This window comes from Aulonocara sp. 'chitande type north' Nkhata Bay, linkage group LG5 (assembly GCF_057382095.1).
Source record: "Aulonocara sp. 'chitande type north' Nkhata Bay isolate Kocher_YH1m ecotype deep benthic linkage group LG5, A_spYH_male_GT1.1, whole genome shotgun sequence".
Taxonomy (NCBI): Eukaryota; Metazoa; Chordata; class Actinopteri; order Cichliformes; family Cichlidae; genus Aulonocara; species Aulonocara sp. 'chitande type north' Nkhata Bay.
The window spans coordinates 26,641,919-26,668,065 of NC_141348.1; the positions used below are offsets into that span (position 1 = coordinate 26,641,919).

Genomic DNA, 26,147 nt, shown 5'->3' on the forward strand with positions numbered 1-26,147 from the left:
GGTGAAAGAGGGGTGGGAGGCTGGCATGGGAACTCTCTGCAAAGAGGTCACGGCCACCTGCCAAGCACTTGCTGAAAAGTCGTATCTATGAGCATCCTGTGAATTGCACTTGGCTAGAGGGACATAAAATATGGGATGATAAGACCCCATATTAGACTGTTTGCCATAAACACTGAGCTCCATTTTTCATAGTTGTATGGGTAGACTGGCCTTGGTTGCAAAATTACCTTGGATTTTCTGCAAGAAAAGTCATACTCATATTGAAGTTTCCAGAGAATTCCCCTGATCAAGGTCTATTCACCAAGTATTAAAGGTATGGTAGCCCTGAAGTGTACTGAAAATCTTCTAAGAAATAAAATGTAAAAACTGAAAGTTGCTCAGTAAACATCCCATAATAACATGCTATTAGGATATGTGAAATATGTTAGGTAGAGACAGTTATTATTGATATAATACTATGGAGCATAATATAATGTAGCGCTGCAGATATCAGTTATTTCAGTAATAGAGTATTCAATCGATTATTTCTTCAATTTTTCGAGTAATTGGAGAAAAACGTATTTTTGGCTTATTAATGAGAAATAACAGTTGTTCAAAATGAACTATTCACAGGTTTCCATTTTAAAAATACACCAGTGCCTGCCTGAATAAAGGCTCCGCCTCTTTGCTCTTCATCCTTTTTGTGTAGACGGACTCTGGCTCCACATTAAACTGCTCACATGGTGACAACTGAGTGCTATGGAGGTGTGGATTAAACAGATCTTTCGAAGCAAAGAAATTTGCACCGATGACTTTCTATAATGAAATTATTCAAGTTACTCGATGAATTACTGCAGCCTTAATTGATAGAACTAAACTTTAAATTATTTCACTATTGTCCACTGTATGGTGACCTTGACAGTATAAAAAATGGACGCAACTGTCACCTGTCGGTTTGTGAAGTCCAGCTTCGAAGTTGCAGTCATCTTCTTGGTAGCAAACAGTAGATGTGAAGAGGAGGGGAAGAGACTGTGAAACTGCATGCTCAGTAGATCTCCATTAGCCAGTGAGTGGCTCTCATTAGCCAGTGAGTGGCTCTCATTAGCCAATGAATGCACAGCTTCATAACACAGATAATCCTCCAGTTTGCTGCCAGATATGACCAAGATTTACAAAATTGACTTAATTTTTTTATTCACTATAATCCAAAATGAGTGACTGAGCCCTTAAGGTCAAGAGGAAAGTGTTTACAGAGGCCAGGATAGACAGCTGTTTTCTCGTAGACTTGTATAGGACGAGAAGTTTTGCTGCAACCTCCATCTGGTGGTCATAGATTGATACAATGCACGTTTAAGGCTTTTCCACGGTGACATATATTGTCTTGCCCAGAAGCTATGTCTGTCTTTTATACTCTCTGTGGTCTGTAATAAGATAAGATAAGATAAGATAACCTTTATTAGTCCCACACGTGGGAAATTTGTTTTGTCACAGCAGGAAGTGGACAGTGCAAAAGTTATGACGCAAAAATTAGAATACAATAAGAATAAATACAGTACACAGCTGTACAGAATAGAATAAAATAATATACTATATACAGTAGAATAAAATAGAATAAAAATATACAATAAGATAAAAATAGAATACGAATGCTATATACAAGAATACGAATGCTATATACAAGAATAAGGATAAGGATAAGGATAATAAGGACTCGATTTAATTCTGTCAATTTATACAGTGCATAAAATGACATTGTGCCACTTATTTTTTACTATTAAATGTTTAACAGTGCTGAGATATTGTATTTATGTAATATTTATTTATTTATTGTGGAAAAAAACAGTACTGCAGGTTTTTTTAAAAAGACGATATGACACAAATAGTGTACTTAAAAACACAAAACGTTCACTGCAGTTTTCATTCAACTAGATACAATTATTGCATGATCTGAAGTGTGATTACTGTTAGATGCTTATTCATTAATTGATTAATTAATTTTTGTGCATGGGTGCAAAGAGCAAACCTTACAGTGATTTTATAAAAGTTAACTTTGAAATGAGCTGAAGAGCACTGGCAGATCTCCATGGATTTTTTAACTTCTCACCTTGCAGCTGTGATGTACAGATGTACTACTCCAGGCTCTTTCAGTATGCTGTGACATGACAGTTGGCTGTAGTTTAAAGTGTAAATGCGCACATCTGTCCATGCCTAGCCAGCTGAAATCTTTGACCCTATATGACATTGACATGTGGCTCTTCAGCCCTATTCTGTGCTATAAAGCATTCTCTAAACAATGTCTCATGTTTGGTGGTTCTGTTACAGGATGCTGACAAAAATATCATCAAGTGGCTGAAGGAGAACGGTCGCCTCGTCAATGCCAGCTCCTACAAACATAATTACCCCTTCTGCTGGAGGTGAGACATCAAATCAAATCAAAATTTATTTATGTAGCACATATTAAAACAACAGTGTTGACCATAGTGCTTCACAGTCAATAAAACATGAGACAGTTAAAACAAACAATAAAAGAGGACAACAAACAATAGGTAACAACGCAACAAGCTAAAACAGCCAACTAGACAGAATCAAAAGCCAAATTAAAAAAATAAGTTTTAAGACGTAATTTAAAAGACTGGATAGACTCGGCAGTGCGAATATGAACGGGGAGGTTATTCCAGAGTCTGGGTGCCACGGATGCAAAGGCCCGGTCGCCTCTCGACTTCATTCGAGTCCTAGGTTGTGCTAGGAGCCTGTGGTTTGATGATCTAAGTGCTCTGTTGGGATTGTATGAATGGAGTAAATCAGACATGTACAGAATTCAAACTGAAAAGCTAATGTTACCTCCAGCATCCTTTTCTGTGTCACTCAAATTAACAGCTTAAATTTTTGCCTTTCACCACGGGGATTTTAAAGCACCAGTTGAAGAAAAACTCAAACTTCTGGACACAGGAGATTTTTGTCACAGATGTTAAGCCTGACTCAATGAAATATTTTCTCTTTGAGTGCCACTGGCCTTATTTTGTTGTAGAATGTGTGAAGTTAAATGTTTAGTATGCAGGAAAGGGGTGTTCATACAGAGGCTTGAGTGTATTCACTGTAACATTGGCTTTGTTGTGCTCTGTGCAAGTCCAACATCACGTACAAACCATCAGGCACATGTAGAAACACACAGCTGTCTGTGGGTTTTTGTTTTTTTGAATTGACTAAGGCACGTTCACACTGCAGGCGAAAGCGCATCAAATCCGATTTTTTTTTTTAACCCTATGCGACCCATATCCGATCATGGTGTGACAGTGTGAACGGCACAAATCCGATATTTTCAAATCTGATCTGGGTCACTTTCATATGTGGTACTGAATCCGATACATATCCGATGTTTTAGAAAGCGACTGCTGTTTGAACGGTCATGTCGCATTAAATCCGTCTTTTACGTCACTGACACGAGACAGACGCCAATTATCAGTGCCGGAGAAGCGCCCGATAAGACATCGCAAACGCTTCCTGGCCATCCAGTGTAGATGTCAGTGAAACTGTTGGGAAGACAACGTTGGAGAAACGTGAACATTTTATTTGTACTGTATAATCTGCAGATTCTGACAGAAATCTGCAACTTTGAAGCACAGCTCCTCTAAAACAGCAATAAGGATCATTATTAGGTTATCTACATTATTATGTAAATAACAAAATAACTTAAAGCAAAAATTGGGAAACGTAAAGTCCAAAGTCTTTATATTAAGGCCATCAGTCAAACAATATTGTTTGCTCTGGGTCTAAACAGAGCGCGTTGTGTGTGACATCTTCTTTTGCGCATGCGGGCCGCTTTGAGCGTTCACACTACAGAGAGTTTGCTGTCGCATTTTATTTGTAGTGTGAACGAGCAGACAAAAAAAAATCAGATTTGATCAAAAAATCGGAATTGAGCATTAAGACCTGCAGTGTGAACCTAGCCTTTGTGACTTTCTGACTTTGAGCAGCTGCCCTGCGACCTGAGCAAGATTAATTAACCTTTGCAAATATGAAGAGATATTTTCTCTAAGTCTTTAGAAGACACAAGTTTGTAGAGATCAAAGTAACTATTGGATGAACTATTCGCTGCCTAAAAGGTAAAACTTGTGCTTTGGTGGTTTTCTGAGCTAGAGGATGAGATCCATGTGGTATGTGCCATAACCTTTGAGCTATCAGGTCACCCAGAGAAATCCAATAATAAATACAGCAGATTATTGTAAAGAAAATGGATAACGAAATACCAAGTAAACCTGTATTTTACAGAAGATTTTTTAAATGTATATTTTTAAGTAATAATAATAATAATTTTAAAAAGATTGATAAATTGTTTTTACATTTTATGGCTTGACAGTAAATATAAATGAGATCAATATATTATCTGTATTGTACAGGATCCTTTTGTTTGATTTAAGACCCTGAAACAGCTTTATGTCTCAACTTCAAAATAAAAATACACTTTCGAGTATAAGTAAAGTTTTCGTTTTAACCTTTGTGCGGTGTTTTGGTCTTTCATTTTCAGTATTTACCAAAAGGAAAATTATGCGATTTATTTAATTTATACAGCACCAAAACACAACAACAGTCGCCTCAAGGCGCTTTACATTGTAAGGTAGACTCTACAATAATGCATACATACATATGTTATTTGTTACTTTGTTCTTTTTTTTGTCCAAACACTGTCACTGTCAAGCGCTCGCACAAGTACAAAAAATGAACACCACACAAGGTTAAAGTTTATGTGGTATGCCTCTTTGATCCTTTTTTTTTCTTTCTTTTTTTAAAATCTGCTGTTGTTTTTTCAGATCTGACACACCACTCATCTACAAAGCCGTCCCCAGCTGGTTTGTCCGAGTGGAGCACATGGTGGAGAATCTACTGGACAACAATGGAAAATGCTATTGGTAACTTTTTTTCTGAAAAAATGATAACTGGCTTGGAGGCAGTGAAGTGGCAGCTGCGAGCATCTTGCCAAACAAGTGTTCTTAAAAACCATGCCAGACAGCAGATAGAGTCCCAAAACAATTACAGCCCTCCTCTGCACTACTAAATCAAGTTATTGGACTGTCTCTGCAGAGCAGCTATCACTGGGTATAGTAGTTTTGAATGGCAAAGAATTAGATTTTAAATAGAAGTTGTTTTGATTGTGGTATTTTTCTATATCTGACATGGCGTTAAACTCTTTCTCAAGGAATTTTTAACATGAGTCAACAGGGACTGGTGGTTTCTGTAAAACATTAGCATGATGCTAATTGCAGTTGTAGAACATGGAGAAAACGTAGGCATCAGCATGATGGCTTTGCTAAGTGGTATTACCCCTGGTGCTCCCAATGCTCTTTTCTGAGCCACAGTAGCTGCCTCCAGTAATGGGACTGTCAAACTGAGATGAATGACTAGCCGCTAGGAAGGTGAAGACGCCCAGACACACACATACAGAGAAGCTGAGACAAACGCACACACTACTTTAAAGGCTACGGTCCTTATCTAAGAGGTACTAGTGTTGCAGGTTTTTTAGGAACATCTAGCTAAAGGTTATGTAAAGTAGAATAATCCTTGCTTTGACTACTCTAACGATTTATAAGTTATGGCCAAGATTCTAATAGAAACACCTGTGATTATAGTGTAAAACTATTCACCACACTACAAACTGCAGCCTCCAACTTTATCATATGTCTTGATCAACACGTGTTTAAACCGTTTCAAATATGTACTGAGCATGTTTAAAATGAGAACCCCAACAAAACTAGCATTTATTATAGATGAGCACAACTGAGATAATCGTAAGTGCTGAAGCAAGTGATTTAAAACAAAAAAATTGTTTATTATTTGCATGTTGTTATGTTACTCAGTTATGTCCTCAGAAAATAGTGAAGAATTTGTAAGCCAAGCCTCCATTTTTTTTAAATTTTTTTTTTGGTTTTTTTGTTGTTGTTTTTGCAAACATTGTCCCAAAAAGCAACTTAAACAAGCTCCTTATCAAAATTTTCATTTTCTGTCAAATTGTTTTAGCTCTGGAGTAAAAAGTAAAAAGTTAAAAGGTGTTTGAACGACATGCAACATTGACACTAACTTTAACTTGGCTGTGTTAGTGTGGCTGCATTCTTATGCAGATTTCTTATTAGGTTGATATTTTAAATGTATTTTTATGTATAAATACATATTAAAAATATAAATAACCTTCTTATTTTTTTATTATTAGACTCCATTTTCAGACTTGAGTTCTTGTCCCATAAAGGCCGTCTGCCTGTCAGTCAGGGTTGCCAGCTCATCAGCTTCCTAATGAAAGTAAAGTCCTTGTAGAGTTCAATACATCTATATAAAGTTCATATTAGCTGATGAGAGGCTTAAAAAAACTTGAGAAAGCAAAGTTCTAAAGTGCTAGTTAATGTATTCTCCAAGTGATTTGTTCATTTTATCTCAAATGGTGCAGCTCAGACAAAGGCTAAGTGTCTTTTCAGAGAGCTCGGTTTGAATTCTCCAGATGCCCGTCTGTCAGAATAAATGAACGACTAAATTTTTGAATGCTCAAAGGGTGGCTGATTTCTTTTGAGGTTCAAGGTGCAGACAGCTCGGCCACTGACATGTGAATTTAGCACATTATTTCGTAATAGGTAATCAGCTTAGCCTGAAAAGACTTGGGTTAAATACATTAAGAATCAAGTATTATATTTCTAGTTCATTTTTTTTCTTTCTTTCTTGTCTGTGTTTTTTTTGTCTTTCATTTTTTCAGGTATTCTTTGAGTTCATTCATTCATGTGCTCACTGGCACACTTAATTCTTAGTATTTGTCTTTATTGAAAAAATTGATTGCAAAGAAGTCTAGTGTGCTACACTAAAAACCTTGCGATTGCTTTGCTTAATTGCTGGTTGCCACAGTTGCCCATAGTTTGCATGGAATACGACGACTTTACCGATTTCAAAGTAACTACAAATGTATTTGCTGCTGGTGCATTGAACAACTTTTATTTAGGCCAACGTGCTCTGGTTTGTATCACAATTTTGTCAAATTTCAAAACAGCTCAAAGACTAAAGTCTGGAGAGTGTGGGGGGCTACCAACCTGTCTCTAGGCCTGTGTGACTGCGGCCTTCCAGTTTAATATTCCTGTTTGTTGATCCATGCATTTTCTTAGCTAGTTATCTAATGAGGATCAGAGGTCCAATAAAGCGTATCCTAGCTAAAGCTGAGTGATAGCCAGGGAACACCCTGAATAGCTCACTCGATCATTTTAATAGAACTTTGCACTATTTTGCATTTTTGTAAACGAGTCAAACCACCAGTTATCAGTATGCTTTTACATAGCTTTGAACTGATTAGTTGAGCCTTGTCCCTCTGTCTTATTTAACCCCCCCCCCACCCACCCACCCACCCTTTTTTCTAATAAGTCTTCTGTGTGTCTCGAGCACAAGATGGGACACTTTAAATTCTACATTTAGCATGAATAAGGGATGGAGGGCGGTGGTGAGCAGCAGCAGCAGCAAAAGGGAAAAAAAATCATTAAATTGATATATTAGGAGCCTAAATAGAAATGCCTCCTACAAATGGGAATTGATGAACTCTTTGCTTAGCGTGTGGATCCTGAGGCCAATATATCCCCACCCCCCATAGCCCCTTGCACTGTTCTCCTAAGCAACACAGACTGCTGCGGCGAGAAACGGGGACAGAAAAAAATTAGCGAAAGAGGGAGAGATTTGGAGATAGTGGCAAAATAAAAATGAAAGAGCAGAAAAGGGGTAGAAAAGAGAAAGATGCCTCGGAGGGGATGTTAACCTTTGCAGTTGAGCTTCATAAAGGGGCAGTTTTAAATTTATATCCTGGGCTGAAAAAAAGGAGTAGTAAAGATGCCAGCAAGGAATAATATTTTCTTGTGAGAGACTGTGTTGCACAGTAATATGCAGGGTATGGGTAAGTTTGTGTCTTGAAGAGTAATGTATACAGTTTCCATATAATAGACCTTAGAGGATATTCACAAGTCTAAAATTTAATTTACACATCTCTTAAAATTTCCTTCCCTGCTGGAGGCCATACAGTTAGTTACAAAACGGATTTGTCTTTGACTGCAGTGTGTCAGGAGGCTCTGTATACATATGATCATCACTTTGACAGGCTACACCATCAAAGTGGTAGAAAACACTTTTATCAGTTTTGCTGGTTCTAGTTGCTGGGAAGCTCATCAACTCAGAGCTCAGTAACTGTTGAATTTTTATCAAAATGTAGGATGACTTAATAATTTTAGGTTAAAATGTCCTTCACAGCTTTTGTGTTCACTTCATATTAATATACATTAGATTATCAAAAGTATTCACTCAGCCATCCAAATTGTTGAATTCAGGTGTTCCAATCATTTCTGTGGCTGCAGGTGTTAAAATCAAGAACCTATGCATGCAGTATGCTTCGTTGCTCTTAAGGCGGTGAATTACAGCATGCTGCCATAATAGGATCCCACCTGTGCAACAAGTCCAGTTGTGAAATTTCCACGCTTCAAAATATTCCATAGTCAACAACAATAACTCAGCCATGGAGTGCTAGGCCACGTAAAATCACAGAAAGGGGTCAGTGGATGCTGAGGTGCATAATGCCCAACCTTCTGCAGAGTCAATCACTACAGACCTTCAAACTCCATGTGGCCTTCAGATCTGCACAAAACAGTGCACAGAGAGCTTCATGGAATGGCTTTCCATGGCTGAGTAGCAGTATCCAAGCCTTACATCATCAAGTGCAGTGCAAACTGTCAGATGCCGTGGTGTAAAGCATGCCGCTACTGGACCCTAGAGCAATTAAGACGTGTTGGAGTGATAACTTCTAATGCTTCAGCATGGTGAGAATTTTTGGACAATTTCATGCTCCTATGTTTGTGGGAACAGTGTGAGGATGGCCCCTTCCTGTTCCAACATGATTGAGCACCAGTTCACAAAGCAAGGTCCATAAAGAAATGGATGAATGAATTTGGTGCCCTGCACAGAGTCCTCAACCTCAACATGATAGAGCACCTTTGGGATGAATTAGAGCACAGACTGCAAGCCAGGCCTTCTCGTCTAACATCAAGGTCTGACCTCATGTATCTGACCTCAAAAGTATGTTAGGTTGCTGAAGGACATGAGGACAGCGAGGCAGTGGTCAGATATGCAGGAGGAGTGACAGATGGGTTCATGGTAGGGATGGGACTGCATAAGGCACTGAGTCCAGTCTTGTTTGCTGTGGTGATGGACAGGTTGACAGATGAGGTCAGGCAGAAGTCTCAGTAGGTTATAATGTTTGCAGATGACATTGTGATCTGTAGTGAGAGTATGGAGCAGGTGGAAGAGAGCCAGAAGAGGTGGAGGTATACTCCAGAGAGAAGAGGGGTGAATGGTAGAAGCAAGACAGAATATGTGAATGCGAGGGAGACAAATCGATAGGTGATGATACCAAGAGCAGAGGTAGTGAAGGTGGATGAGTTTAAATACGTAGGGTCAACCATTCAAAGCAACGGACAAGGTACAAGAGATGTGAAAAAGAGAGCACAAGCAGGGTGGAGAGGGTAACGAGTGTCGGGGTCGACAGAATGATAACAGCAAGAGTGAAGAATTGCTTCCCAAAATTAAATCAAAAGAACTAATTTAGGCGTCAATTTCACTGCATTTTTCCTTTTTAATATGCTAATTAGTGTGTTTAATGACGCATTGCCTCATTTGCACATTTTAATATAGTTGTCAGAAAACCTGTTATACAAAGACAACATGTATAATGTCTTAAGTTTCTTGCGATGTCTATTAAGTGTAAAAATGTTATAGTATAAATGTCACAATACATTTTTTTTATTAAAAATGAGTTGTTTTGTTTTGTTTGTTTTTTAATACTCTGAGCCTACTCAAGTAGCAGTTACAGCCACTAGACATTCCCTTTTTATACTCTGACGTTTTTTTTACAGAGTCTACAGAGGGAGTTGTGTATATATCATTCAGAGCCACAAATGTGTATTTCTTTTTCATCCTAAAAGTATTCAAAATATTATGTTTATTCATTATTTGGATGTTTTCTGTGAAAACATATCACTTAAAATCTATGATTTGCACATCAAAAATGTCTTAACGTATGTCGCAAAGTGGGAAAGTGAGACTTTAGTTTTGGTTAAACAAGGATATGATGGCAGTCTGTCATCTCGAGCAAAAACCCCCATTGTTGGCCATGGAGGCCTAACGGTCCTTGTTTGTTTTATGTATTTCTCTTTAATTATAAAACGTATCTTAATGTGTCTCTGCAGGGTTCCAGAGTTTGTGCGTGAGAAGCGTTTCGGCAACTGGCTGAGAGATGCACGCGACTGGGCAATTTCAAGGAACCGTTACTGGGGCACACCAATCCCCATCTGGGTCAGCGATGACTTTGAAGAGGTCAGGAAAACACATACATGCACTTCTTACTCTTTAATAGAGTACTTAATGCTGATGATAAGTCTTTATACTTTATCACACATTTTGTGTCCTTACCAAATACCAAGATAGTTCTTCTTTTCTAAAGAGGTGGCGCCCAGAGTTCAATCTGGGCTAAGCAACAGAGGCAATAATTGAAAAGTTAAACTGTCACTTTATTTATCATAGAAAAGACTGGGGCTGCAATATTACAGAAATCAGTTCTTCTCAGAAATTGCTTCTGTGAAAATGTTTCTCTGTAATGATTTAGCATATTAAAATATTTGTGTATGTGGAGGCTTGTGTAGCAGAGACTTTTTGGCATGGCAGAGCGAGGTGACCATGGTGTCAAGCCAGAGAGTGTAGCACGACTCCGTGTTGCAGTTAGCTACCCTTAAGCACATTGTAGAGTGCCTCCATAAACTCAACACATGAATAATTCATTAATGTAAACAGCAAATAATCATGAACTAAAATGTCTTTGGTTTCTTTTCATGCCAGTTGAGGTAACTTCAAAGCTCTTTCAAGACAAATGGCTTCTGTTTTTGGGAGAGAGGGTGGTGGTAAAGAAGCTACTGAAAAACACAGCAAGAAAGAGGGGTCAGAATAGAAATGAAAAATGAGAGGTGAAAAAAGGGGAGGATAATAAATGAATGAGTTAAAAGAAGCAGACAGTGAAGAAGCGAGCCAGACTGTAAGTGTCCATTTTGTTATGGACGCTCCTTGCCAAACCCAGCTGACTATGTGAAGTAGACTGAACCAAATAGAGATGTCAGAATTGGGTTGTTTGAGCATTTGAAAAATGAAGTGTTAGTCCCCTGGCTCAAAGAGGGACAGCCAGCGACCTGCTTGCTGGAAATAGCTCTGACTGTTTCCAGAACACTCGCACTCCCTGGTGCCTCCCTCACTCACCCACTGCAACAAATGACACACCCAAATCTGAAGCCGTGAGCGAGCGTTATACGTTTCAGTACAATTTCAGTCTCATCATTGCTGTTTTCTTTTGTTCTGATGCTCTGTGTTCCTGGCTTTTTGGGTATGTTTTTTTTTTTATCATTCTGTCTTCTGCATTTGACGGTGGTGTATCTGGGCCATGTTACCTGGTGCTCCAGTAAAACTAGAGCGGAGCCTACAGGTTAGCTCTCTGGGGAGACCAGATAACACACTTTACCATACTTTCGAAGGTAAAGTTACTCGGGAGCTGTGTAGGCCTAGTTTTAAGTTCCATGCAACAGTACAAACATGTAAAATTTGCTATCAGAGAGGATTGAGAACAGGCACTTGTTACATTTTTAAAAACCAAAGCTCTCAAATTGTTACTTAAAGTTGTTTAACTGTGTCAGCTGTGATTTAAACAAAATGCACTGTATTGTATACTGCAATCAACAAAAATATGTATTTCTCTAACATAATGTGACGCTTGCCAATAGCTGTACTTAATACAACTGCAGTGTTTTTTTTCTTTAATTAAAATTTGTAAGAAAACAAATAAAGGAGTATGCCAAATAATAATAGTCAATTTGAACAGAAGGAGCACGGTAAATAAAAAGTGATTGGGTTGTTTGCTCTGTTATCATCAAGAAAATTGCATCTATCCACTTAATCTAATGCTTACATCTGCTGCTTTATATAAATTCACTTTTTTGTTATTTCAGTGGGCTGGTGTATAGGGCCTAAAGTGTGGTTTCAGACAGTGTGAAATATTTGAATTTATTTAGATGAATTCTTTGTCAGACCAAAAAAACAAAAGTAATAATTTTTCATGCTAGAAAAAAAGAAAGTTGGTACATTCTCAAAACAGAGAAGCATCAAATTATGTTTAGTTGGTAAGTGAGATGTTCTTCTGTTGATCAGTTGGTTATATAATTGATTAACTTTCTAATATTTATAAAAAATTTAATGAATGTGGGGTTTTTTGCTTACTGAAGATATGCTCTGTGTGTGTGGATACTCATTAGGTGGTTTGCATTGGATCCATGGCCGAACTAGAAGAGCTGACTGGAATCAAAGTGACTGATTTGCATCGGGAAAAGTAAGTCACAAATGAGCAGCTATCCAGTTGAACACGTACTCAGTGTTACTACTGTAATAGTGAGTCACACCCTTAGACTGTACAGGAATCGACGCACGGTGATACCTTTTTGTGAGGTCGTGTGTGTCATTGTGCAAGTTTATTTTTCAATTCTGCATCAGATTCCCCGAATGTGACCTGAACCAGACGGGTGTTGTTGTGCATAGATCACCTTTCTCTTCCGCCCTTCATCTACTAATTGCCTTTAATCGCTTCCACAGGGCTGGCCATCTTTAATTGATGAGTGAGAAAGGGCTTGCTTTCACCAAGCTTCCATGTTTGTTTTTCTATGCAGGGCATGACGTTTGTAACAGTAATCTGAATGATTTTAGCAGCTTTCAAGATTAGAGACTCTAATTAAAGAATATCTGATTAGCCATTTAGCAGTCAATTGGATGTTGTCTTTTAATGTCTGAAAAGTCTGCAATGTTTCTAAAAACTTAAAATCTAGTAGAACCTTAGGCGCACACCTTTAGATAACCTGACTTTTAATACACTTCATCTTTCAAGACCCAAAAACCTGGATCCATGGTACAACTCAGTGTGGGTGCATCATTAAAAACTAGCCCTAGAGGCATACTAAAACAGCTTCAGTGCACCCTGGCATTGATTCTCCAAATCTCTTGAACGCTAATAGATGAATTAACACAGTTTCTCAAAAAGATGTTTTTACTCATCTGGTATTTTGATGGTGGTTGCTGAATTTGTTAGCTTAACATGTTGGTCCAAAATTTCCCATTAGTGTGCACCTGGTTGAGATCCAGTCACTTCAAAGGCCATAGCATATGATTGGCATGTTATTTTTATATTCATCTAACCTTTTTGGAATGAGTGGAGCCAGATGATGCCAAAATGTCCCTTCAGTTTCACCCCAGCCCTTCATGATAGAAATCAAGGTTAATATTTTGCCTCAGACTCATCTACCCAACTGTAGATGATGACTTACACCATGGATGTGACATAGTTCATCAACAGTTAATTCTGATCTAACCAGTCCTTAACATGTACCTTTTAAAGAAATCATTTTCTTTATTTAAAAAACAAACAAACCAAAAACTATGAAAAGATGCTCATGTGGCGTGATCAAATACTGAAGATTATACTTTTGCCTGCATTGCATAACAACCTGCAAAAATAAGAGCTGATGTACTGCTCAGAAAATGTTAACTTCACTTATTTTTCACATCCTTCCTTCAGTAAATTGAAAAAGAGGCTTCTTAAGAATAGAAAAGCACTTTTATGTAACTGCTTAATCCACTTTTCTTTGGACGTCCTGGGTTAATGTTTTTTTGTTCTTGCTCTTATAAATAAATGTTTAACGGGTTTTGGGGCCTTTCTTGCTATCTGACACTTGATAATTAAGACAATATTCAGGTGCATCTGTTTGTGTCAGGTTAGCTTAATTTATCAAAAAATAACCAATTTTATTTATTGGCTGAATCTGACCAGATCAGTAAACCAGTAAAAAAAGAAAAGAAAACTCTATACCCTTTTTTACCCAAAGCTGTAATAAAAAAGCTTAATCCAGTAAGAGCCAGCTTTATATTACCATTGTTCTCCTCTTAAACCTCATTCTCAACAGTGAAAGCCTATAAAATCCTTGTTCTGGTCTGCAGCCCAAATGCCTCAAAACCTTATTCCATGTAATGCACATCTGTTTAAGAAGTGCCTTGTGATGCTAACAAAACTCAAAATGAAACAGAAGTCCAGCTGTAATTGCTTCTTCTTATTTTCTGCTGGTTAATTTTTTTTTTCTGCTTTATCTGCACAGCATCGACGATCTGACAATCCCCTCACGGCGTGGTAAGGGCGTGCTGCGGAGGATCACAGAAGTGTTTGACTGCTGGTTCGAGAGTGGGAGTATGCCTTACGCTCAGGTTCACTACCCCTTTGAAAACAGGAAGGAGTTTGAGGACAGTTTCCCAGCAGACTTCATTGCTGAAGGCATTGACCAGACCAGAGGATGGTAAACTGAAGATGAATGAGTGAACTGATGAGTGACACATAAGAAGTTGACGCATAGAGAGCTCCCTGAGTAATTTAATTTAGGGAAATCATGAGAAAAGATCATTGGCAGATGGAAATACAGTTCGGATGAGTGTGTTGCTGAAATATGATGTACATTTATTTTTAACTGTATGAAATTATATTATTAAGAGTGTAATTTTCAAAATCTCTGTCCAACCCAAGAGAACAAATTAATTTTGTGTTATTGTCTCCCTGACCTACTTGTCTTTGTACCCCACTGTAGGTTCTACACACTGTTGGTGCTCTCCACAGCCCTGTTTGGGAAACCACCCTTCAAAAATGTCATTGTTAATGGACTGGTGCTTGCCAGGTAAGTCTGTCTGCTTAACAAAACATCAGTTTACTTACTCAAAACGGTGACCCGTTTTTATTTTCTTCATTATCTGCCCTAAATATGCTGTTACTAATTAATGAAAGTAAACATAGTGCATCTCCTTTAAATGAGCTCGTAAAATGTATTTTAATTAAAGAATAACACCTTTTTTGCATAAGTATTTGGGTCTCCTGATATTTGATAACTTTGAAATACCATTTGTTATATACCAGTTATTCATTTCTTCTTAAAATGTTAATTTTCACAAACTCATCACTAATGTGTAGTTTTCGAGACTTAATGGCAAACTCGTTTGCGCACTTGGGGCGATTTTGAGCTGAAGAATTGTGCACTGAGGAGTAATCATGGCTTCAGGATCGCAAAACTGGGACTGACTCAAATAAACCTCACTATTCATTTTCCCAGTAATCAACGGATATTTCATGTACACAGAGGAGAACTGAGGTCTTTGGAACAGAATAAAATTCAGTAGCAGGCTCATATTTGTTTTCATTCTTTAAGAGGATTTGCTGACAAAGCAAATATTCCGGGCTATTTTTCCTGCACGTTTTGTGCAGAAATTTTCTATTTCCCAACACATATTGTGTTTTGTGCTTTCCCCCCACTAAATCCACTATTTACTTCACCTCATTACCACCATTTTTATTTTAGTTTTCTTCCCCCTATTTATCCCATCTTTGTTTTTCTTCTCCCCTTTTACTCTTAATCAGCGTGATGTGTGTATGCAGCATTTAGGCTTCAGACCCGCTGCTTCTCTGCAGCCTTGGGGTCTAAGTGCAGCTCTATGTTCGCCGGCCTACTGACCTGGAAGGACTTGACTAATTTGAATATTAAGTGCATGGTTTCCAACATACACTTTAATGCATGCGTGCTTTAATAACTTTGCTTGTCTCAATCCCACAGCGATGGACAGAAGATGAGCAAGCGCAAGAAGAACTACCCAGATCCTGGACTGATAGTGCAGAGCTATGGAGCTGATGCCCTCAGGTCAGCTCTGTGAGCGAGTGTGTGTTTGTGAAGCGTGAGTGCTTGTGTGCGCCGGTGGCAGGGTGTGGGCTACCTTCACTTGTGTTTTTGTTTTAAAAAGTTTGAATTGCTGTCTGCTTAAATACAAATGGGCCCACTCCTACATACATTACACACACACTCATGCACATTACATGCATACAAATGCCCCTCTTTATACATTCTTTCTCCTTTGCCCCGAGCAGGAAGAGCACTATGGCCATATGGCCTAATGAATAAACCACTATGCAGCTGCACCATATGCTCACATATACACTGATGGGGAGAGAGCGGCTAAAATGAAGAGGAAAAAGGCAACAATTGGATTCTATTTGAGACCTTCATTTTTCACTTTTCTGGCTTTAATCAGTGCTTACAGTATAACCATTATGGTGTAGTGAGCTTCAAAAGGCAGACTGATGTACAGACTATAAGGACTTTTTTTTAGTACTTTTGAGTAGTGACAACTACGTCTCCTACATATTTTAGCAGTCGGAGATTCTGCCTATTCTGTATTTTTTTTTTCTCTTCCAAATGAATCTCAGTGTTGCTGCTATTAAAATTACTCATTGCTTGTTGCGTGAAGTTTCATCATCATTCAGCTTGCTTACAGAACCCCCCCCCAAAAAAATGTCCATCAGTGTGCTGATGCCTGCCAGAGAATATTACACTAATATGCGTTATTTGTCAACTGTGGCTTTAATGGAGGCAAGAAATTAATTTGCACTGTGATGGTTGCTGCTGGTAAAAACAGGTTTTGGGACAAAATGTCCTTGAAGCATTTCAGGATGGACATGTGCAACTTTATATTGAGAAAATGCACACTGTCACATAACTTTATTTTAGTACTTTTCAGAAAGTATCCGATAATGTTTTCCTAGCATTTATAGAGAGGTTTTTTTTTCATTTTTAACTGTGTTTTGGACAAAACTCAGACTCTTTTGTCAGTGCAGCTGGGAGCTGATGGGGCTGCTTAGAGACTTTTGCTCATACCTCCATACACTGATTGGCTGCTGGTGTGTGTTTAATGTGCTTAACAGAATTTTAAAAGAAAATCGCTTGTGTTAGGTTTTAAGAACACACTCTAATCCACAAATATTGATCTTCCAAAGTGGCGTAAGACAGAAATGAACATAAATCAAACTTATTAAACCATAGCTTTGGTTCAGCTTGTAGATAGCTCACTGGTTTCCATAAATCAGCTTTGGCATCTTTGCCAAGATGTACATGAACTAATACACTAAAATAAAAACTGTCACATCATGCATATATTGTTGATGTGAAAATTAATTTCATGCATTATGTTCTATGTAAGTCATAAAGTCATGACCCTCAGCTGTGTAGTGTAATAACAACCATTAGAAAGACTGAATGTAAATGAAAGTCACTGTGTATTTAAAATGGAACTGAGAAAGATAGATTTTCAAAAGTGAAACTCTTTTCATACTTTGGTAGTAACGAGTGGCATTAATGAGGCACTTTCATCCAGAGAACTGTCACTGGATATTTGCCTTCTCTGTAAACCTTCGAGATGGTTGTGAAGGAGTCAAGCCATCAGCAGGGGTTGGTTGGGGTTATCCTTATTCAGTACCTGTATACTCTCTGTTTTCTCTATTGTCAGTCGCTAATATTTGATCTGCACTCACCACCTCCTTCACTTCCACTGTCCCTCTCTGCAGACTGTACCTCATCAACTCTCCTGTAGTGAGAGCAGAGAACCTGCGTTTCAAAGAGGAGGGTGTGCGAGATGTGCTAAAGGATGTCTTCCTGCCGTGGTATAATGCCTATCGCTTCCTGGTGCAGAATGTTCAAAGGTTACAGAAGGTACATTTGCAATGAACAAAAGTCAGACTCATTATCTTTACAATTCCTGCAGTGTTCCTCTAGCTTTTTCTGCTTCACAAACCACAGCACTTTCTCATAATACGTAAGTTTCCTACAAATATCCGCCAATGAATTATTATTTGGTTGTTGCTGGCACAAAAAAAAACTTGTTGTTGTTAATCCAAAGTCTGCAGTAATAACTTGTATTATCAGAATCAGAATCAGAATACTTTATTGATCCCTGGGGGAAATTATTTTTTGTTACAGTGCTCCATTTTAAACCAACATTAAGACAAGACAGACAATACGCTAAGAATAGTACAATATATACATATATATACATACATACATACATAAGTCACTCATAAATAAATAATTGGAAAAGAAACATGTGTAGTTGTAGCAGCAAACAGTGTGTTAAGTGGATGCGTTGTACAGGGAGATGGCCACAGGCAGGAATGATTTCCTGTGTCGTTCAGTGGTGCTTTTCGGTAATCTCAGTCTCTCACTGAACGAGCTCCTGTGACTGACCAACATGTCATGGAGTGGGTGGGAGGTGTTATCCAACATTGTCTTTATCTTGGACAGCATCCGCCTCTCCGACACCACCTTGAGGGAGTCCAGCTCCATCCCCACAACATTGCTGGCCTTACGGATTAGTTTATTAAGTCTGTTGGCATCTGCGACCCTCAGCCTGCTCCCCCAGCATGCAACAGCATAGAGGATCGCACTGGCCACAACAGACTCATAGAAAATCCTCAGCATTTTCTGGCAGATGTTGAAGGACCTCAGTCGCCTCAAAAAATAGAGACGACTCTGGCCCTTCCTGTAAAGTGCTGTGGTGTTTTTAGCCCAGTCCAGTTTATTGTCAATGTGTACTCCAAGGTATTTATAGTCCTCCACAATGTCAACACTGACCCCCTGAATTGAAATAGGGGTCAAGTGTTTCCTGGTCTTCCTGAAGTCCACGATCAGTTCCTTGGTCTTTGCCACGTTGAGCTGCAGATGATTCTGCTCACACCACGTGACAAAGGAGTCGACCACAGCCCGGTACTCTGTCTCATCATCCCTGCTGATGCATCCAACCACCGCAGAGTCATCAGAAAACTTCTGAAGATGGCATGTCTCTGTGCAGTGTTATATTATATTAGTGTTTAATGGATGGCTGGGTATTTCAGCCTAATTTGAAAAACTTGGAAGCTAGATTCTGCTGTGCATATTTATATAAAAAAACATTATTATTATTCATTTGTATTTGCTCAGTATCTTGACTTACCTAATAATGGGATACTTACTGAGAGTAGCTTTATGTGGCATAGTGCTCCTAAGAAAATAGTAATTACCTGCAACTGCCTTTAAGAAATAACCAAGTTTAAATATAAAAAAGACAGGAGAATTATGCGATTTGCCAGTTCTCCACTTGTTCGTGATGACTTTTAGATTTGCAGTCCTTAGGGAGAGTCATGGAGTACAGTTTAAATCCAAGTTTAAAACCAGAACCCAATAATGCCAGAAAAAAAACATGAATGAAGGTGCAACTTCAAGCTAGACTGACATCAACAGTGGGTTCTGTGAATTTTTAAGTCAGGTGCTATTAAGCTATTGTTAATGGGATGAGTTGATTAAAAGTTCAGATTCAAAAAGATGAAATAGTGCAGCACCTGTGTCTCTTCAAACTTTAGAGCCCATGAACACCAACATATTTGATTAAGAGCAATTGCATCCTCTCACTGCATTTCCCTGCAATCTATCTGCTGTCAAGTCTGTTTAAAAATGCCAAAACGCTTAAAATACCTTAGAAATTGTAAAGAGCAGATCTTAGTTCTTGAACCATTTTAATATCAGGCTGTTTTAGGCACTTTACAGTCAGAAACAAGAGTCTGTATAATACTTGTCCAGAGAAGCAGTTGCCTCTTAATATCTTTCTGATTTGTCAGTGCCAACTGCTGTTATAACACTGTGCATGGAGATGGCACGGGTATCTAAACTACAGCAGCAACTGCTTTCCTTCCCTGTAGATGGTACACATCAGCATGTTCAAATTGATATACCACTATTTTATTCAACTGACTGTGCCACAGTTTAGAAAACAGCACAACTTCTGCAAATCACCCATAAAACTAACCACATCTATGAGCTCTATTTAAGGATTGTGCTCATACGCAATTTATACCTGTTTAAAAAAATGTGGTCCATGATGCTGCTGTTATACAAGAGGTGGAATGGTTGGAGATTGTGGCATGACCAAAAAGTTCGCACTGCGCATATTATGAGCTTTGGTACTTTTTGCCTTTAAAGTGGTGACTTAAAAAAGGAGGCCAGGTTTGCGACCACTTGCAGTCAGTTGGCATCTTCAAAGTGACTTTGGCACGCCAAGACAGCAATAGAACGATGATGAAACAGCAATAAAAAGGAGTCAGTCATCTATTGGTCTGCTGTTGCAATTGTGTGCAATCTGTTGTTGAGGAATTGGCCAGTTGTATGCACAGAAATTCACATTAACTGCTTAATTCAGATATAACCTTTCTTTTTATAGGAATATTATGGCAAAGAGACATGTTGCAGGCATCTTGCGCTTGTTAGTGCAGGCTCAGATTGTTTGCAACATGTTTGCAGTCTGTCTGCATTTATAAATTAAATAGAAGTTATTTACAAACCTTCACTAGCATGTCAGAGTGTGATTTCAGTCAATCTGAGTCGAGCCAAGATTGTTTGGAGATAGGTTGTCTCCCACCAGGATACTGGTGTGATGACCTTGAACTGCCCAGAGGTTGAGGGTGTGACATGCTCTACCTCTTGGCTAAACTACTTGCAGTTTGTTTTTGACAGCAAAAAAAAAAAACAAAAAAAAAAACACACCCAGCATAATCAGTGGGTAACCACAGGTTTTCCTTGGTCACAAGGAGACTCCCATCTTATTTTTATTCTGTGACTGAGTTGTAAGCGTGGCGGCCCAAACTACTGCTGCTTCTACTTTTCTTATTGATGCACGAAGCATATTTTTGGCAGGTTTTCTAATTCTTCACCTCATGCTCTTGTAAGACAACCAAATAGCATTAATTTGCATCTGTGCTTGAGCAATGATTTTATATATATGGCTGTATGTATTTCCGTCTTAGGAGGAGAATATTCACTTCCTATACAATGAAAACACAGCAAAGAAGAGCGACAATATCATGGACAAATGGATTCAGTCATTCACGCAGTCCCTCATACAGTTCTTCAAGGCTGAGATGAAAGGTGAGACAGACGCTCTTAACACATGCAAATGTTTCAGTCATTTTACGTGACAATGACTCATAATTCTCTGGAGACTTATCCTATCCTAACCTTAAACCAGCAGGGGTTGAGTCCCCACCACCATTAATAGATTTATATCTAACTCTTATATCCTTAAGTCTTGCGTGCAACTATTTATGATGTTTCTCTTTCCAGTGTAATTAGACTGACAGTTTTTTCTGGTCACAGCTTACCGCCTGTACACCGTTGTGCCTCGTTTGGTCAAGTTTGTTGACATGCTCACCAACTGGTACGTCAGGACCAATAGACGCCGCCTGAAGGTGAGATCACAGCTCTAAATCTGTTCTTGTTTTTATGTAAAGAAGATGTGGGTGAAAGCAAATGATATATCACTCTTACTAAACTCTAAATGATGACTCAAAATATTACTGTATACAAAAATAGATATTAGATAATAGATATTATTACACTTTGCAGAATATTTTCTTTATTTGGTGCAGAATACAGTCTTGTAATTACTAAATGAATAGTATTAATTATTTATTTAAACTACTGTTAAAAGCATCGTTAACACATCCTTCACCTGTGAACATTTTATAGAAGTGCGTTTTTAGCCATGCTTGTGAACAATTGGTTCATTTCAACTCAGGGCACATGCACTAATGTCAGCGAGGGCATTTTTTAAATCTTTTTACTGTTCCAAGGGGAAAGAACTTATTGATGTGCATGCGAACTTTATAGGGCGAGAGTGGCACTGAGGACTGCTTGTGGGCGCTGGAAACCCTCTTCAGTGTTCTGTTCTCCATGTGCAGGCTGATGGTGAGTCATCCGCTTTCTGTGTTTTAGTGTGTGTGAGACTGAGAGAGAGGGAGAGAGAAGAGATTGCATGAGGAAAATTTCTTGTGGTGAGGTTGTGCTTTTGTGTATGCAAGAAATAAAAGCATAAAGCTGCTATTGTAAAGGTGTGTTTGTGTGCACACTTAACTATGAATAATTCATGAGTAGTAGGAGTTTTTATTTATAACACATTGATGTTTGCATGTGAGGCATGAGGCTTGCTAAGAATCAGTAATCCTAACACAGATCAATACAGATCAGCTGTGTGGTATGCAAGTTAATTAGCCATGGTTGGAATAAAAGAGAATCACATAAGAAGTAAACTCACAGTGGCACAATTCTGTTTGATCTTTAGCGACAGTTAAGGGGGAAAAAAAACTACATAAAAATTGCGCTTCTGACTTTTAGACCTTCTTGTCTGAAAAATGTAAATTAACTACAGTGTCACTCATCCAATAAATTTTCCTCTTTCTCTTTTTCTCTCTCTGTACTTGCTTTCTTGCCTTTTACCCCTTCAGGCTCCTTTCACACCCTTCATTACCGAGATGATGTACCAAAATCTGCGTCACCTCATTGACCCTGCTTCTGTCGAAGAGAAGGACAACAGCAGCATCCACTATCTCATGCTGCCTCAAGTCAGGTTGGAAAAATCCTTTCAGTAATCTGAGAGGAATTTTTTTGCCACTTAATGTGTTTATTATCATTACTGTCAACAGTAGATCACATGGATACGACAAAAACAGAATTCGCAGCCGAGGGGACTCTATTGAGCTCCGCTCAGCTCTGCGGTGTTTTTGTCACTGCTGTTCAGGGAAAAAACAAAAACACCAGGCGAAAGAAAAAGAAAAGAAATCACATAGAACGGGACAAAAGTTGTTCATTTAGTATGTCTATGAAGGTTCTCAGTCATCCAGGTCATCGTAGTCAAAGGAGCTTGCAAGCTCCTTTGACTGTTCATTTAGTAGCTTCAGTTCCAGATCCAGTTATCAATAGTTGTTGGAGATCCAGACAGAGCTAAATAGAGGGTAATTGATGAAAAATCCAAGTTGCTGATATTGTTTAACGATTTGAAATGAGGAACAACCTTTCTTGAATTAATATTAAATGGTACTCTAAATCAGGTTCTCATCTACAGATAATTCAAGTACATTTTCATATAGATAATCAGCTGACCGTTTAGTAATACAGAAGACAGAAGTAACTCTTCTGTCTTGGCAGCAGTAGTCCTTGTTCTGCTGTGCAGTCTTGGTTAGTTTGGCATAGCAGCACATGAACCATGCTCTGGTCAGAGTGGCCCTCCAGCTCACAGCAACTCTCCCAGAAAGCAGAAAAGGTCTACCATTGCTAGTGGCAGTTCATCATGGTGTCATAAAAAGAGGAAGTGCTGTGGGCTAGCAGGTTAGCATGACTTAACTTTTAAAACAGGATTGAAGAATGTGGGGAACCACCTCCAGCTGCAAGTATATTCTGCAATTTAGGTGCATAAGTAAACTAAGAATCTGAATCTGTTCTTCAGCCATTTTAATCTAACCAAGTTCAACTGGGTTCATTGGCTTTTCTTGGCACATGGCACTCAGCAGCAAAAACAAAAAGCACACTTGTGTTAGCTCCTTTTCTGAGAGGATATCCACTGCTTATGTAGTCTAATCAGGGTCAGCCACAGTGTGTGGCTGTACTTTATCACAATTGTACTGAACTCTTAACTCTTCAAAGTAGATTTGGAGAAGTTTTCAGTATTTTCTTTGTAATTTCCAGGCTTTTCTCATTCTGTCCCTTAATTCCTGTTGTTCTTCATCTTCATCCATTTATCTTTGAATGTTTAGATTGTTTACATATTGAACACAGTGACCCTAGTTTTTAAAAAATGTGCCCCTCATTACATTTTAAAAGAAGAAAAACAATTCTTGATCATTCGTAAAATTGCTATTTGAATGGAATAGCCGGCTAAGACTCTTTGATATCGAGAGTTACTTTTTCAATTTTTTGTTCACTGCTGTTTTCTCTAGAAAATGAGTCTAATCCTGTTTGGGGTTTTTAGGGTAATATCTTTTTCTGTCTTTAGACAGTGTTATAGTAGAGATTTTAGAAGAGGCTGAGAAATATTCATGCAGAATTGCACAGACCCTTTCTTGATTTTCGGCCCTGCAGAATGGATATAGCTCACAAAATGTGTTCTTTTCATTTCCTTTCACTTCAATTACTCCAGTAAAAATTGTGGCTTGGCGGCTGATCAGTTTTGTAATGCCTGGGAGGAATTTCTAATTGCCCAAACTTAATTGCATCATCTTTAACTATAAAAAAGTTCTGACGTGATTAAATATCCATTTGATTTAGCATAAGGAAAATAGTTTGTGTAATGGTTCATATAATCTCCCCTGTCACTTAGGCAGCCCTCAGGGCTGATGCTTTATTAGCTGCTTGTCCTTCCTGCTGTCAAATGAGAGTACTTCACCTTCCTCCCAAAGGTCAGCTACCAATCAGCTGGTGAGAACAGCCGCTCGTCAATCACCTCATTAAATGATTGGTTGTCCCTGGCCACCCACTCCTCTTGTTTTACTCCAATGTGGCGTGCACACTGAGAAGACACAAGTCACGAGTAAATGAACAAGCATTGTGCATAGTTCTGTGTGCCTGCAGATAGTTAGGGATAATATTGCTATTATGTGTGATTATTAGTGGCTGAACAGCTCTAATTTGAATTCAGAGGTGGAAGTCTTGTTGTACCTTATTAGTGGAGCTAAATAGATGGTTCTGAACTCTGTCTTTTATATATGCGGTACTGACCCTGCTGTTCTCTAGTGTTTTCCTCAACAGATAATCCAATTAATTTCATAAATCACCATTAACGAAAGATGAGGATTGCTCTTAGCGGTAAAAATGCTGCTGTCCACCCAAGAATTTCCTACACATAGTTTTACAGAATAATGTATATTTATTCTAAGAGGATGTGTTATTGTTATGAGTGGAGACTGACGTCACGTGGCTTAAATGAACAGAGCTCAGTCACTTCTAGTTTCAGTTGATGGTATTCCCATTCCTAATCTCATTCTCTCCGGTGTCACAGAATAGACTGAGTTATCCAAACACTGATTCTCTCACTCGGTGCTGCATATGATAACATGAAAAGTATGACACTCAATATTTTTTTCTGTTTTTACAGGGAGAATTTGATTGACAAGCGCATTGAAGGCGCCGTCTCTCGGATGCAGTCTGTGATTGAGCTGGGCAGAGTGATCAGAGACAGGAAGACCCTGCCTGTCAAGGTAGATTACCATTTTGACCCTATCCACTTCTGTAATCCACTGGGATCTACATGGTATCTACTCTATAGGAAACATGATTTAAAATGTGGCAAGAAGAGTCTTTACTCAATGGTCACGTACTTCATTTCTCCAGGACTTTCACGCACATTTTACATTGTTTATCAGTAGATTCATCCATTGCCTTCTTGTGATGTGATTGAAAGCTTATGAAGAGGGCTCTTTCAGATAAAATGTTGGACTTCATTTGAAAAGCACCATTGGAGCTGCCAAAAACAGAAATGAATTCAGAAAAACAAAGAGACACAATTTAAACACAGTCAGATTCCATCAGATGTGATGTAATATGGACCATGTCTGACTCAGGTGCTGGATCATTTCCTGAGTTACTCCCATATTATGTTTGTTTTTCTTGGTAGTAGTATTCTTTATTGAATTTGGGTAAAAAAAAATCATAGAAGACTCAACAGATGTAATTGTCCAAATGTAAATAATAATAATAATAATAATAATAATAATAATAATACTATATAGAAAGTTCTGTTTTAAAAAAAATGATCCAATATATAGCCAAACACAGGATTTAAGAATTGCAGTTTTGTTTTTTGTTGCTCATTTTCTCGTAATTGCAGTAGATTGACCCTGTGTCAAAATGTACTTACTTTTCATACTGTAACAAGGTTTATGATGAATTGGTATTTTACTTTACAGCTACATTATCTAAATGTAGCTGAAGGTGTATGCTAGTTTGCATTGTGCATGCTTTTTCTTTAATGTTGGTTTTAGCTTTTTGGTTTGTGTTACAGTACCCATTGAAGGAGGTTGTAGTCATCCACCAGGACCCAGAGGCTCTGAAGGACATTGAGTCACTGCAGAAATACATACTTGAAGTAAGTAAATTAGAAAAAGTAAATAGAACACCCAACCATTCAAACATTTATATTGTATTGTGTATTCATATTGCATTCTTTTGTTTTGTTTTTTGGTAAATTGGGGAGATTGATTTGCTTTTACTCATGCACTGTTGGAGGGGGTATTTTCTTGTCACTTTCTTGCAAAGGTTTTCCCCAGCCTGTAATTCTGTTGCTTTGCTGTGCTTTGATCAGTACTATTTAACTTATAATCTAAAGAGAAACATCCCTGGAACCGTGTTTACACTCCAAAGCCACTGCTGTTGATT

General features: G+C 38.3%; 1 protein-coding gene across 1 annotated transcript in view; it reads left to right on the forward strand.

Annotated features, from left to right (window-relative positions):
* Nucleotides 1–26,147, forward strand: part of iars1 (isoleucyl-tRNA synthetase 1) — a 60,222-nt gene that overhangs the window by 21,225 nt on the left and 12,850 nt on the right. Inside the window, exons 12-25 of the mRNA XM_086292604.1 lie at nt 2,302–2,393; nt 4,788–4,886; nt 10,224–10,350; nt 12,327–12,400; nt 14,211–14,405; nt 14,691–14,777; nt 15,705–15,788; nt 17,486–17,630; nt 20,750–20,870; nt 21,099–21,190; nt 21,612–21,689; nt 22,226–22,347; nt 24,868–24,970; nt 25,774–25,857. Coding sequence (XP_086148730.1) covers nt 2,302–2,393; nt 4,788–4,886; nt 10,224–10,350; nt 12,327–12,400; nt 14,211–14,405; nt 14,691–14,777; nt 15,705–15,788; nt 17,486–17,630; nt 20,750–20,870; nt 21,099–21,190; nt 21,612–21,689; nt 22,226–22,347; nt 24,868–24,970; nt 25,774–25,857 — 1,503 coding nt within the window. The remainder of the gene's footprint in view (nt 1–2,301; nt 2,394–4,787; nt 4,887–10,223; nt 10,351–12,326; nt 12,401–14,210; nt 14,406–14,690; nt 14,778–15,704; nt 15,789–17,485; nt 17,631–20,749; nt 20,871–21,098; nt 21,191–21,611; nt 21,690–22,225; nt 22,348–24,867; nt 24,971–25,773; nt 25,858–26,147) is intronic.